The sequence below is a fragment of the Nannobrachium achirus genome, assembly GCF_963921795.1.
Source record: "Nannobrachium achirus genome assembly, chromosome: 10".
In the NCBI taxonomy this organism is placed as follows: Eukaryota; Metazoa; Chordata; class Actinopteri; order Myctophiformes; family Myctophidae; genus Nannobrachium; species Nannobrachium achirus.
The window spans coordinates 30,013,657-30,028,482 of NC_137819.1; the positions used below are offsets into that span (position 1 = coordinate 30,013,657).

Genomic DNA, 14,826 nt, shown 5'->3' on the forward strand with positions numbered 1-14,826 from the left:
GAGTGTGTGTGCAAAATCTGGCATGGATCGGGTCAACGGTTGCGGAGATATGAGCAGGGCAAAAGTGTGACTGACGCACTGACGCACTGACTGACCCACGGACAGCCTGTTGAGGTTTCTGTAGTAAATGCGACCAGGTGTGTGTGTGTGTGTGTGTGTGTGTGTGTGTGTGTGTGTGTGTGTGTGTGTGTGTGTGTGTGTGTGTGTGTGTGTGTGTGTGTGTGTGTGTGTGTGTGTGTGTGTGTGTGTGTGTGTGTGTGTGTGTGTGTGTGTGTGTGTGTGTGTGTGAGAGAGCTGTGTGCACTCCATCAGGCTCTGCCTGCTCTGTTGGTGTAATTTAGAGGGAATCGATAGGGGATATACTGTATGTTTTATATACACAGATTTACAAATAAAAGCGCCAGACAGGGTTCTTGCGAAGATAATGGTGGCCAATCAGGAGGGAATATGGGAAATGAGACAGATCCATGTTGATGACATGACTTTAGAGATACTGTGTACCGCTTTGCGTGATTTTAGGGCAAAATCTGTAGGAGCAGTGTCCAAAAATGTGTTTTGCAAGAATAGGCCTCATTGTTGCGCTAGAAGAGGGCAATGTGACAAATGAGTTGTGGAGGTTGTGGTTTGGCAGCCAAGGAGTGTGTGCAAAGTTTGGCATGGATAGGGGCAAGGGTGGCAGAGATATGAGTAGGGGAAAAGTGTGACGTGATGTGACAGACTGAAAGCCGGTGGAGCTTGTCATAGTAACTTGCGACCTGACGGTCGTAATTACAACCCAGCATCTCGGTCGCACTCCTGACATGTCTTTTGTTCTTGTTTGAAGTGGTTTAGGTGAAGATGGGAGCCCGCCTGTCCTCCTTGGCTCAGCAGAGCAGGACGGGTCTTACTCTGCCCTGTCTTCTGGCCCACTGGATGGAGGTAAGTGAACGATGTGGGAAGTCTCCGTTAACCCATTTAGGCCTAGAATTATTTAATGATTTAACTATTGAAAAAGAGCAGATGTACAAGCTCACGTGCCATGCTGCGAGCTTGTAGATCTGCTATTTTTGAAAAATCATGAAAATGTGTGCAAATCTTTGAATATCTAATTTTTAAAGTGAACATTTGTAACTCAAATATTTCCTTCTGGGGGGTCCCTGATATTTTGAGACGGGATCGGCGTCCAAATACATATAATTCTAGGGGTCCTTGACATGAAAGAGTTTGAGAACCACTGACGTAGAAACATGTGTTTTTCAAAAAACCTTACAAGGATTCAAAAGACACTTCGGGTCAACATTCACGATTTTTCAAAAATAGCAGATCTACAAGCTTGCAGAGCGGCACTCGGTGACGCGCTCACTGTGAGCTTGTATATCTGCTATTTTTCAATAGTTAAAGCCGCGCTCACTGTGAGCTTGTATATCTGCTATTTTTCAATAGTTAAAGCCGCGCTCACTGTGAGCTTGTATATCTGCTATTTTTCAATAGTTAAAGCGTTAAATAATTCTACGCCTAAATGGCTTTTAACACTTATGCCTAATACATTTCTGGAGGTCCAAAAAATATTTTTTGAAAAAAAAACTTTTTTTTTTTTTTTTCAAAAACGGCCCAAACTCGGGAAACTCGGGGTTGGCACAGCGGTAGTACCAATACAAACTCGGGAAACTCGGGGTTGGCACCATATGTGTTAACAGAGCTCCCTTTGTTAAGAGTTTTGACCGTTTGCTCCTGGTTTACAGAGCAGCAACAGCAATCCGGTCCGGAGAGTGAGGCGGCGCCTCAAGCATGTGGTGACACCATGAACTCCTACACACATTCTGGTATGAAGAGAACTTGAACAATTCTGGGCATTCTTTTTCAAAACACTCAAAAATAAATTAACCTTTTGTTTGAACTATGTGTTGTTATTTCATTGAAGTCGTGACCTGCAAAGAGCCAGATACATCCGCTGCGTCTGAATATACCTCACAGATGTACCAAGGAAGCAAGTGAGTGTTTTGCACAAATGTCTTTTGGTTGCTATCCCAATATTACAAGGCTATAAGAACTCTGTGCACTGAACAGAATTACTTGTAGCTCCTGCATTGGTCTAGGGCTGTCACGATATGACATTTTACATGACGATTAATTGTCACTCAAATAATTGGCGATTAACGATTTAATTGTGTTTTTGTTGTTGATAATTACATTTCTGTTTGGCTTTTAGGCTTTGAAGTTGTACATGGCAGATATGACACAAAACCTAAATATACAAAGAAATGACTGACATATTTGACAACTTACTACTTAAAAAATAACTTTGATAGTGGAAATAGCCGATCTACAAGCTCACAACGCGTCGCGATGCGACGCGTTGTGAGCTTGTAGATCTGCTATTTCCACTATTTCGGACATTTTTCAACATTCACGATTATGACGATTATGACAAAATAATTGCGATAATGTCAAATAATCACGATTAGACGATTCTGTAATAATTGTGACAGCCCTACATTGGTCCATATATAATTTCCTACAGTTACCCCGACAGGTCCTTAATTCTCTCTCTCATTATTTCAGCCCAGCTGTGACGGCCTATACCGGTCAGGTGGCTTTCCCTCCTCTGGTCCAACAATCCACCGTGTACTCTGCCTTCCCTCAAACAGGCCAGAACTATGGCCTTCCACCCTTCGGTTTGTTCCCCCCTTTCTTCCCTCACGGTCCCGCTTAACATCGTATGCTCACTAAAACCAGCACTGCGCCTCTCGACTTTGCTTTATTAGGCTTCAACATGCTTTGGCGCTGTTAATTCGAAGGCTTTAAAATTTTCCTCACACACACACACACACAGAGACAGGACTGTACAACCTGTTGCTCTATCTAACTTACTTTCACTCTCTGCTCCTTCCCTTTGTTCCCCTTTTCCTTTCTATTTCTGCTTCTGTTGCTCTGTTCATCTTCAGGTGCTATGTGGCCTGGCATAAAGACAGAGACAGGGTTGCCTGAGGCGCCCTCTGTTGGCCAGCCTGGGTTTCTCAGCTTCAGCTCTGCATATACCTCAACCCAGACAGGCCAGCTCCACTACTCATACCCCAGCCAAGGCAAGCGGCATCCTCCTCACCCTGTCTCACAACATCTAGCTGTCGTATGCTTTCCACATATTTTAACCGGACAATGACCCAAGTGGACTGCTAGGTTCTGCAGGGGCACAGCTCTCTTCCTCTTTCATTAAGCCACTTAAAAATATTGTCCTGGTGTCAAGCGGCATGCGTTTGACACGGAAATATAATAGTTTTTATCTGGAAGCATCTGTCGCTTTAATTTTTGTTTTTCTGTCTCCAGGTTCTAGTTTCACAACGTCCAGTGTGTACACTAACATCCCGGCAGCTACGGCTGCCACCACTGGCTCAGCCACTGTGGCACACCAGGCAAGTGTCCTCAATAGTAGAGACACCTAGACTCTAGTCAGTGGATTCAATAAATCATTCTTTGTCCCTCTGCTCATCGTTTTATTCCCCCCCCCCCCCCCCCCCCATACCCCATATATGTTTTCTTTCCATTTGTAGGAATTTAGCAACTATAACTCTCTAGGGCAGAATCAGTTTCCTCAGTACTATGCGCCACCTCCCAGCTATGCAACCGCTGGTCTGCCCAATAGTGATGGCCATGGTGCCAGTGTGGGAGTGGCTGGGTATCCAGCTGTCAAATCAGAGAACACCGCCTCAGCCGGGCTCCCTAACACTACAGGTACTGGGCATTTGCTTATTTCTTGTATTTTAATTCATGATGGCTTTCATGGTTTACGTCCAACATGTTTTTATTGTTTGTCAACATATTCTAAATTAAACCCTTGTATTGACTTTATTTAGTATCAGGTTTGTTTTTCAAACGTGTTTTGTTATTGGTCAAGAATTGGTCCAACCATGTTCATTTCAACCTCAGACGTGTCCCCACATGAGAACCTTCCGACGGGTGTAGCCCTTCCGACGGGTGTAGCCCTTCCCACTGGGGCCAGAGACCAGGAAGAGGCTGCAGGCAGGAACTCGGTTGGAAAAGCCAAGGGCAAGGCCAAGAAGTCAGATAGTTCCCCAGCTACAGACAGTGACCTGGAGGTAACTGTTATCTGTAATGGCAAAGACATCACTCCCCTGCACTGTGTCTTTCATTAACACTCAGGACGCCACCATTCACTTACGCTTTATTTTGAAGAGCCCCGTAAGCTCCGTGCGTGTGCACGTGGGTGTACACTGACGATCCAGGAAGGAGATCTGTTTGTTTACAAACGGTCGCGAAAACTAAAATCCTAACCGGGGCCGACCATCACGGCATAGTGTCGCCGTGAAGACAAGCTGATCTCGGCCTCCTCGGCGTTATTTGCACCTTATTTCGAGATAAAGCCGTTTTTATGTTTCAGTATAGAATAGGAGTCAATGGATAATGGCCGCTCTCGGTTGCTTCTGGCTGCGTTGCGTCATGACGTATGCAGTTTTTTCTTTCACCAGCACCCGTAGCAAGCGTCTGAGATGCGGGTTACCATGGAAACCTTATCTCGTTTGTGAACGTGTTTGGCTACCGAGAGCAGCCAAACTGTTAAAGTGGAGTTTTAGATGTACAATAGGAGTGTCAACACGTCATTGTCTATTTCCTGCTTTGGCTACATATTGCACTTACAAATATAACATTTTCTCATTAATAGCTTTATTTCATTGCAATTGTGTGCAATAGTCTCATATTTGGCTCATAAAGCTTTCTTTTCTCCAGGCATTATTTACAGCTAGGCTTTTCAAATCAATCCACACTTTACCATTTACTAAATGCAACAACAGCACAATTATATGTTGCGTGTTTTACCTATTTCAGCTATAGGCTAAACATGCCAGACAGCTGGTATGATCCTTTTTAGAGGATATATTTTTTGAATTCTATATTGTTTTACTTTTTGCTAAAATAATAGACGAAATAAAATAGTAGATGGAAGGTATGAAATGATTTCATTTAAAACGTGTCCAGTTAATCAGTGAAATTGTTCTTTACATCCATTTTGTAGCGGATATTTCTATGGGATCTGGATGAGACCATCATTATTTTCCACTCACTGCTTACTGGCTCCTTTGCTCAAAAGTTTGGCAAGGTTTGTACCTCTGAATAACTCACAATTATATAAAGCCTCCATCATAACACCATAAAATGACAAACTTGGGCTCCATTTGTGAATAATGTATGTTGTTTGTTTTTTATTTGCCCAGGATCCAGCCACTGTGCTGAATTTGGGCTTGCAAATGGAAGAATTGATCTTTGAGCTGGCAGACACCCACTTGTTCTTCAATGACTTAGAGGTACAGTGAGTCATACCCTGCTTCATAATCCTGTTTTTAGTAGGGCTGAAAGAACAGGCAGATGGGATGTAGCAGCTTTTATTTGAATGAGATAAACATTGAAATGCAGCTGTGTGTGTGAAGAGATGGAGGCATCAACACTGTCAGTCAGCCAATCGGCCAACTCGGCCATATTGCAAGTTGGGAAAGATTCCCGTCTGGTTATGCAATACACGTTGTACCCGTCACCATCAGTATGTTCCTTTTATGCCCAAATATGGAGATTTCTGTATTTCTTTTATGCCCATATATGGAGATTTCTATATCTCTGTCCCTTTCTAAGAAAAGATGACACAAAGAAATTATTAAACAAGTTTAAACTGGAACACTATAAAATTGAAGCTGATAAATGGGTACTCTCCTGATTATATGAAATAGACCGTTTGTCAGCCTTCTGATTGGTCCCTGAGACTCCCTGACTGGCCAACCAGAAAAAACATTCACTTTTTGCTATCGGGGGTGGAGTTTGTGCAGTGGAGAATGTTGCTTCAGCCTTTCAAAAACTGTCCGCAGTGCGGAGCACGGCAATCGCCTGGTACGGCCGCGGCAGTAGGGGGCGATCTCGCTCATCATAATGAATAAGCTTCAACAAACTAGTTCACATGGACCTTATCAATGGTCTAACTAGTTACGATTGGGTACATATATTTTAAATGGGCAGAATTACGTGTATGTGAGGAGAACAGATTATAGTTCTCCTCTTCCTACCCAAGATTCAATGCGCTTTCTATTGCTATTTCTATTCTCTCTCTGATCCAGAGGATTAAACTAATTAAAACATATATTTTCGGGGGGAAACTACTGTTTTGCTATGTAATTACTGTACCCTTTTCTTCCCTTTTTATTAATATCACGTAGATGTGTTTTTTTGGGTACTTTATATAGCTGTAATGAGGCTATGAACCAAAAAAAAATCCCATCCACTTCCACTATAAAAGAATCTGCAATAGTGATTCTGTCCCACTGGGATTAAACACATTAAAACATATATTTTCGGGAAAACCCCCTGTTTTGCAATGTAACTACTGTACCTTTGTCTTCCCTTTTTATTAATATCACCTAGATGTTTTTCCTTTGGTACTTTATATAGCTGTAATGAGGCTATGAAAACATAAAAAAAATCCCATTCACTGCCACTATAAAAACAATCTGCCCAGGGAAAATGTCCCATCATAGTAACAGGGCAGAATGGGGCGGGATTTGCAAACTCATTGGCAAGCCATCTGAAAGCGTGCTGGAGACAGGGAAACCAATGTTAATGAACGAACGCTTGGATATGAAGAGATGTGTGTAATGTTTAATTTGTGAAACTAAAAATAATTACTTAACCTCTGTTAATATCTTTTCTTCCAAGGAGTGTGATCAGGTCCATGTGGAGGATGTGGCCTCTGATGACAATGGACAGGACCTGAGGTGTGCCTCTCTTGTCATTACTCTGCCAGGTTAATCACTTAATCCAGCGGTTCTTAAACTATTGACATTGGCAACCAAAATTGGCAAAAAAATTAAATAAAGAAATCAAAGTTTTTTTAAATCAACAGTAAAACAGTAAAAAAAAGAAGAAAAAGGTTGTCGCAAATAACTTGAAAAGAACGGCCACTAAACTCCTCATGGGATTGGGTCGCCAAAACAAATATAAAAAGGTGATATAAAAAGGTTTGAGAACCCCTGACTTAAACCATTTTTTCTCTATTTGCAGAACATTCTGAACTGCTATTTTTGCAGTGTGAGCTTGTAGATCTGTTGGCCAAGACATTTGGTGTTGAGGGAAAACAGTCAACTAGGGTTTATGTAGTTAATCAATACAATAAAGTACATGTAGTCAATACAATAAATCTTATGTTTTACCATGATTTCTTATTGAAATTTCACATAAACCTGTTTCCACACTGTTTACCCTCCTTAGTAATTATAACTTCTTGGCGGATGGCTTCAATGGCCCCAGCGGTGGAGGGCAAACTGGTGCCACCACAGGAGTTCAGGGAGGTGTGGAGTGGATGCGCAAATTGGCCTTTCGCTACCGGCGGCTAAAAGAGATCTACAATGGATACAAAGGGAATGTCGGAGGTGAGATATCTTCATTACTTTGATGCTGGCTGGAAAAACACCTTTGGCTGAACTCTGAAATGTTGACTCATTTATTGTGTTTGCCAAACAGTGGTATAATAATATATAATATAGTATATAATATAATTGTATAATGTTTTGTTTGTTATGGCAACAATATTTATTTTTTAATTACCCACCATCTCTGATAGTTGTATCAAAAGGGCTAATCACTTGAGGTATGGAGGCTGTCCCCTTGTGCCATCTGCTGGCTGACATTATAAATGCATGCTGATTGCCCAGGTCTTTTGAGTCCTATGAAGAGGGAACTTCTCCTGCGGCTCCAGTCAGACATCGAGAATGTGACAGACACCTGGCTCAGCACAGCACTCAAATCCCTGCTGCTCATCCAGTCCAGGTCAGCACAGGGGAAGGTTATTGGCATATGTGTCATTAATGACTTGGAAGATGTTAATTACAGTAGTTAATAATACCCATGGTAGCCATTGGGGTGTTTTTTTTTCTGGACCAAACTCCAAACGAAGAGTGTAGGGCATATAACCATCGACATGATTGTGAATGTCCTGACATCAACGTCTGGTCAGGCCCACCGTTAATGTCCCCCTCATGTTGTTTATGAATCCAGCGCCACTGAATAATATACGTTAATTTATGTAATATGTCCATTGAATTATAGAGTTTTTTTGTGTGTGTGTGGGGTTGTCATTCACAGCACCAGATGCCAACTAAATTCCTTGACTGAGACTTTTTTCAGTAAAGTGTTTTCTGACTACCGACAGGGGCAAGTGTATGAATATCCTGGTGACTACCACTCAGCTGGTTCCAGCTCTGGCCAAGGTGCTACTCTATGGCCTGGGAGAGGTCTTCCCCATCGAGAACATATACAGCGCCACCAAGATAGGTAGATTTAACACACACACACACACACACACACACACACACACACACACACACACACACACACACACACACCCACTTCATTTAAACTATCATTTAGCTGGGGACCCCCTGGAACTCCCTCAAGGACCCCGGGGGTCCCCGGACTCCACTTTAAGAACCAATGCTCTAGAGAAAACGTAAAAATAAAATATCAGATGTGTCTTACTGCCTTCCGTTTTGTATTTTCGGGGGTTGAAACCGCAACAAAGTAAAACTCCCTTCCAGAGTGGAAATCTTTGAAATCTCTCTGCCTTACGTCTCACAAAACGTGTGATGTCATGGTTCACGGCAAGTCCCGCCTAGTGTTCTATTACATATAGTAGACGTACACAAACAACTGTTATAGGAAGTAGAACGGAAGTGGTTGTACATGCGTCTGTCAGGTCTGTCAAGCAGAGCGTCTCACCGCCACCTAGCCTTCTTGGCATGCACACTACAGCATTTTCAATCACTTTGGCATCTCTGTGTAAATCGCTGTGTAAACGTGGCCTTACAGTGCCTCGAATGTAAGACATGACAACAAATTGTTTAAAAAAAATAATAACAATTTGGAACAGTTTTGGAGAGGGGGTTTATTTACAGTATGTCTCATTTCTGCCTGTTGCTCTCATTCACATAGGGAAAGAAAGCTGCTTTGAGCGGATCGTCTCTCGCTTTGGGAAGAAAGTGACCTATGTGGTGATAGGAGACGGGCGAGATGAGGAATTTGCAGCAAAACAGGTAAAAAACCACACAGACAAGTGTGTGTGTGTGTGTGTGTGTGTGTGTGTGTGTGTGTGTGTGTGTGTGTGTGTGTGTGTGTGTGTGTGTGTGTGTGTGTGTGTGTGCCTGTGTGTGTGTGTGTGTGTGTGTGTGTGTGTGCCATTGTGTAACATTTGTGGGGATACTTGATTTCTCCAAACTCGGCATTCACTATTCAATCACTATCAGATGCAAGTGCGTTTATCTGTCCGGGTTTGTGTAAAATGGTGACCCCCTCCCCCCATTAGGCTAATCATGATTGACATATGGTCATAAATTACACAAAATAGGCTATTTCCTCAGCAAAAACTAGATTTTATTTATGAATTAATTATTCAGGTGCTATCACAACAGAACATCATGTAATGACACAGCGGAACGTTAAAATAAATGATGTACCCCCAGTGTCCCCACCCCCACAGTGCATTCTTATAATGTGAGAAACCTCAGTTTATTATAGTCCTGTACTCTAACCTCTCCGAAACCAATATGAAATGAATAGGCCTAAATATTGAGCAAATTGAGCCCATTTCTCACAAAAAAATCAAGTTATATGTTAGATCGTTGGAGTGCTGTGTTTAAAGAGGATCATGAAAAGCTCTGTGTATGGAATTTACTGGAGCGAGGAGTTTACAAGTGTAGTCTACATGTTAGATTATTAATTATGACTCAAACACACAGACAGATGTATAGACGGCTTGCCTCCTACAGAGCAATCTGGCTAGCCATTGTCAAAGAAAAGGGAATAACAGCGCCCTCTTTGTTTTGTTCCTTAGCACCACCTCTGTTCTTGAGAGATTACCTACAGAGTAACGCTGTAAAAAAGCCACATGTCTTCCATGTTCCATAACCCTTGAGTTGCAAATTCACCTGCCTTGCATTGTATGTGCCCTGTGTAATTATTATCTGTATTGTCCCTGTGTTAGTTCGCCATATTGTGTCTGTTTTGGAAAAAATCTAATTGTTATGCTGAATAATATATCAGGGGCTGATTTGTATGGGTTTTTTCTTTACAGCACAACATGCCTTTTTGGCGGATCTCCACCCATGGGGATCTTATATCCCTACACCAAGCCCTGGAACTGGATTTCTTGTAAAGAAGTGGGAAAATTGGCGGAGGAGCGGGTGGCCGGACACCAACACACTAAAAGGGAACAGTACAGTTATCTCTCTACTGGCTTGTGGAGTAACAGTAGGTCTTCAGAATCCCTCACAAAGCCCTGCAATTACAGTGACACATGCATCACAAGCGCATCCCTGCTCTCTCTGGTGACCTCTTGTAATTCCCAGCGTGATGGTAATGTATTGAGGTGGACGTTTGGTTCGGTAGACATTTGGGTCGGTAGTGATTGTGGGAAGCAGACTGGATGTACAGTTTATATAGCTTTTCATGCCCAGAAATCTCTCACCTCTACGGCAGCTAACCTCTTTAATGGCTGAAAACTGGCACTGACGGGGGGGGCATGGAAGGGAAGACGCCCACCGATTTGTCTGCATTCTCCCTGGTTCTCTTTCTGTGTGTGTGTCCTTTTTTATTTTTAATATGTAAAGGTGTGTAGCTCAAGGTCCCAGGGGGATGCCATTGTCCATCTGGTTTCTCTCTGTTGATGTCAGAATAGAACAACCAAAGGAACTGACTGGTGATCATTCTGCACTGTCATGCTCTTTGGTTTTTATTATTTAGCTTTTCTTTTCACAGTCCTTTGTGAAGGAAATATCACAACGAAAATCTTTTTTTTTGTTTCTTTTCTAGTTTGTTTTGCACTCATTCCCAAGCTTGAAAGCAGTGATGTACAATGTTGCAGCTGAGATCAGTCATTCTCCTTACTTTTTTAAAAGTATAGTCACATAATCCGATTTATTTGTTTATGTTTTGTTTAACTGCTTGACTAAAGGTACTGAAGGTGTTTTTTATTAACCATGTGACCCCCAACTCCATGATCTGACCAAACCAGACCATCAGTCAGTCAGCTGTCCTGACCTCTCCACTGTGTTGTAACAACAGTCTGCTGTGGCCTTATGGGCTTTAAAATCAGTTCTCAACGTAGGGTCCTCGAGGGGGGGGTTCCAGGGGGTCCCCAGTTAAATTAGTTAATGTAGCCTCATAAAAAATCGCTTTAATTCCATTTTATAATTTGGCTATTCAAAAATTGCTGATCTACACAGGCTCACATTGTGACTATCTTTGATGAAAAATCTTTGCTTATGGGGATCCCTGACACAAAGTCTTTCCGGATGGGGGTCCACGGATAAATACATATCAATATGGGGATCCTTGACATGAAAATGTTTGAGAACCACTGCTTTAGCTTTCTGCACTGGGGTGAGCGATCAGAGGACTGGAAGGAACCAGCGGTGACATTTGTGCATGTTGAGGATCAGTGGTTGTTGTCAAATATGTCTACTACTAGACAAGCCAAGGCATTGGACTTTCTATAAATCTTCTGGTGTTGCTTTGGAAGATGGTACGGTATAATTTCTTGAAAATAATCTGGAGTATTATGTATGTATGCTGGAGAAAGCCTGTCCTTCTATTGTGTCTGTCGTTCCTAAGTGCAAAGCCCTAAGTGTCCTTCATTTCGTAAGAGGAGACTTCTATTGAATACGCAAAGGGTTAGGATGTAAATTAATCGCACAATTGCACAAATTGTATTAAATAAGAATGGATTCGTTCTTGGGGTTGGGTGACGGTTGTTGGATGATAGAGCATTAGAATAGGGAAGATATGAATAGACCATGATGGCAAACACCTTGATAAACTATTTTTAGGACTGCCTCTTAACTCTTAAAAAAAAGAAAGAAATGCATAGGTTATTCTCTGGAAAATGGTATGTAAATCTCTCACATCATAAATAATCACAGTATTCACAAACATGCTTTAGTTTTAAATAGTCGGGTGGAAAGTTTAATTAGAATGGGTGGAGCATTGATTCATTCAACTATTTGGGTGTGTTAACACCAATAATCTTGTGATTCTTAGGGAAGCAACAAAGTTCACTTGTATTCCATTTACCCACATTGGTAAATATAGATTTGATATTGTTTGCACAAAATTCCAAATACTTTGTTAATGTATTATTTTTTTCAGCATGCTCTGTTTAACCCCCACCCCCTCCAATGTTCTGTATCCAAAGAACTCATTTTTAAAACGCCACATAGTTGGTCAGTTACTTTTCAATGACAGGGTACAGTACATGGACCAAAATGCCTTATTTATACTTTGTGCGCCAGTATCACACCCTGAAAATATTAGATCTACAATTTCACAACATATCACATTGTGAACTTGTAGATTTGCTGTTCAGTGTGTGACCTGTTGCACGATCAATTATGGATAAGGCAGTATAGTTGGTTAATTGTTATAATTTGCAATAGAGTGGCACTTGGGGATATTCTCTTCATTGTTCTTGACAGCTACTATCCCAAAGTAAGCTAGAACTCATACAGCTGTGGATTTTACAGAGATTCAGGCATCATCTGTCACTTTGAAAACCCCATGCCCTTGTCATTAAATGTCATTGGTAAACACAAGGGATGACTGTGCAATACATTTATAGCTAGTGCTAATGGTCAGTGATTGTATTTCAAGAGGTTAGATTCACCTGATGTAACTGGTCAAGAGAGCTGGAGGAGGTCGGCTATCCCTGGTTTGTGTGAGACTGACTGAACAATACTGAGCCTGAGGAAGATTTTGCATTTACAGTACAAACATGCAGCTTGACCATTAAGAATGTGTTTTTTATTTTATTTTTGTGTGTATTTGTTGTCTTTTCTCTTGCGTGACTGTACATATTTATATTGTGCCTTTAACCTTCATCTGTACACATAATCTTTAAGGGAACTACTTAAAATGTGTTTAATACATTAACATTATCATCATTGTTATGTCAGTATCGTGTTATTATCTGAAGTGTTATTTTACTTTTTTTTACTTCATACTTTGTGCTGCCAAGGCTTATTGTCAGTATATTAGGTTAATTTTGATTTGACTATTGTTTATACCATAATTATTTTCCTGTGAAATTATAATTGCTCAGCAATCATAGTTGTCTGCTTTGAGATGGAACCCCCTCTTGCCTTTTGAAAAGGAAATGGCATTTTTTTTGTTGCTGTGAAATGCTTGTTTCGCTTAGACAATCAATCTGTTGAATATGGTATGTTGAATAAAGTCCACAATATCCTCATATGATGGTGTGTATATCACAGGAAATCTCATGCTAAGTATGATTTTTTTGTTGTTTAGTTCAATGTTGTGCTACCTAAAAAAGTCAAAGGGAAATAGGCCTATTCTGAATTAATCTTTTAGGCGAAGTCAATGCTGTCCTACATTTTATAAAGTTCAGAGACTATATGCAATCTTTACATTGTTTTCAAATAATCATGGGGCTTTGCCTACCTTTATTTTCTCTACTTGCATTTATTTTTTCCTAGTTGCTGTTATACTTTTGTGTCTGCATGTCAGTCTTTCATGTAAACTATGCCATGGCAATGGACATTTGACCATGCAATATTTATGGGTTTTATGCTTTAGATTTCAATGCCAAAAACTGTATTTTTGAAACGTCATGTCTGTTTTTTCCTTTTATTTTCCTTTGTCTTCACCTCATTTTTCACCGAGATATGAGAGCACATATTGTCATATTTGACATGATCCTCTCATTGCTGTCCAAATACTTAGTGATGGAATAGACATCATGTCCCCACTCTTGCTGTTTGGGACCAGAATACTTTATGGTCCAACATGATTTTCCTGTTCAGTGAAGACACAAGACAATGTAAATAAATCATTTGAAAAAGGTTTGACAAATGCATAATTTACTTATTCATTCAAAACAGTCCATCGTGCCATTTATAAAAAAAATACATTCATATGCAGGTCTTGCGATGACGATCGCCATCTCCACCGGTTCTCTTATGGATGTAATTGTATTTAACCACTTAAAACCCAGCATCCTTATTGTGGGGAAAGGCTTTCGCCGAAAATATCCGGTTGACGTGCTGCGACACGTTGAGCTCGTCAATCAGCTATTTTCGGCAAAAGCCTTCTCCACAATAACATAAACCCTGAGGGACTCTGGTCCATATGGGGGTTAAAGGGGGTTAATTTACATTGTAAATTAGTCACAATATCCCGTGAAAGTCCGCAGGGAATCTTGAGAATGTGGGAGGTGACCTGATCATACACATAGTCAATGGTCACCTCACCCCACTTTTCCAAGATGCCCTGCAGACTTTCATGAGATATTGTGACTTATATGGGGCTGTAAGCTTACAGTAAATAGTAATAAAGAAATTGACGGCTTATTGTGTCTGACAACGTGTCGCTGGTTTGATTCCCGATCCCGAATACCTTTGCTGTGTGTCACTCCCAATTTTCCTGTCAGTCTACTGTCCTAGATAGATACCTTTATTATCCCACAGGGGAAATTCAGTTGCCCAGAGGCAGCACAGCAGTTACAAGTTACAGAGACTTAAGAAAAAGAGTACTGTAGTATACAGTCCAAAGAGCAAGCACAAAAAAAGATAAATAAAACAAAGTGTCGAAAGCTATTGCAAAAAGAGAAGAAGACTATATACATAAAGTGACCACGAAACATTCAACGCTCATAAGTGACACGTCACGCACACAAAAAAGCTACTCAAGCATAACTTAGCAAACAGTGCCAAACAAAAGAGTGCACATAACAGTCACTGCTAGTCAATGCAGTCATGCAACACAAGTATCGCACCGCCATATGAACAC

At 41.1% G+C, this 14,826-nt stretch overlaps 1 protein-coding gene across 2 annotated transcripts in view; it reads left to right on the top strand.

Moving 5' to 3' along the window:
* The window catches only part of eya3 (EYA transcriptional coactivator and phosphatase 3), a 65,504-nt gene extending 51,155 nt beyond the window's left edge, over positions 1-14,349 (top strand). The window contains exons 4-19 of one of the 2 annotated variants that reach the window (XM_080734377.1): positions 824-918; positions 1,722-1,802; positions 1,901-1,970; positions 2,542-2,654; positions 2,925-3,062; positions 3,304-3,389; positions 3,528-3,708; positions 3,904-4,073; positions 5,009-5,092; positions 5,208-5,297; positions 6,691-6,749; positions 7,243-7,403; positions 7,686-7,800; positions 8,183-8,304; positions 8,962-9,062; positions 10,100-14,349. In XM_080734377.1, the coding sequence (XP_080590503.1) occupies positions 824-918; positions 1,722-1,802; positions 1,901-1,970; positions 2,542-2,654; positions 2,925-3,062; positions 3,304-3,389; positions 3,528-3,708; positions 3,904-4,073; positions 5,009-5,092; positions 5,208-5,297; positions 6,691-6,749; positions 7,243-7,403; positions 7,686-7,800; positions 8,183-8,304; positions 8,962-9,062; positions 10,100-10,180 (1,747 nt within the window). In that variant the 3' untranslated portion in view covers positions 10,181-14,349. The remainder of the gene's footprint in view (positions 1-823; positions 919-1,721; positions 1,803-1,900; positions 1,971-2,541; positions 2,655-2,924; positions 3,063-3,303; positions 3,390-3,527; positions 3,709-3,903; positions 4,074-5,008; positions 5,093-5,207; positions 5,298-6,690; positions 6,750-7,242; positions 7,404-7,685; positions 7,801-8,182; positions 8,305-8,961; positions 9,063-10,099) is intronic. The other variant, XM_080734378.1, reaches the window with a different exon arrangement.
* Positions 14,350-14,826: the final 477 nt, after the last annotated feature.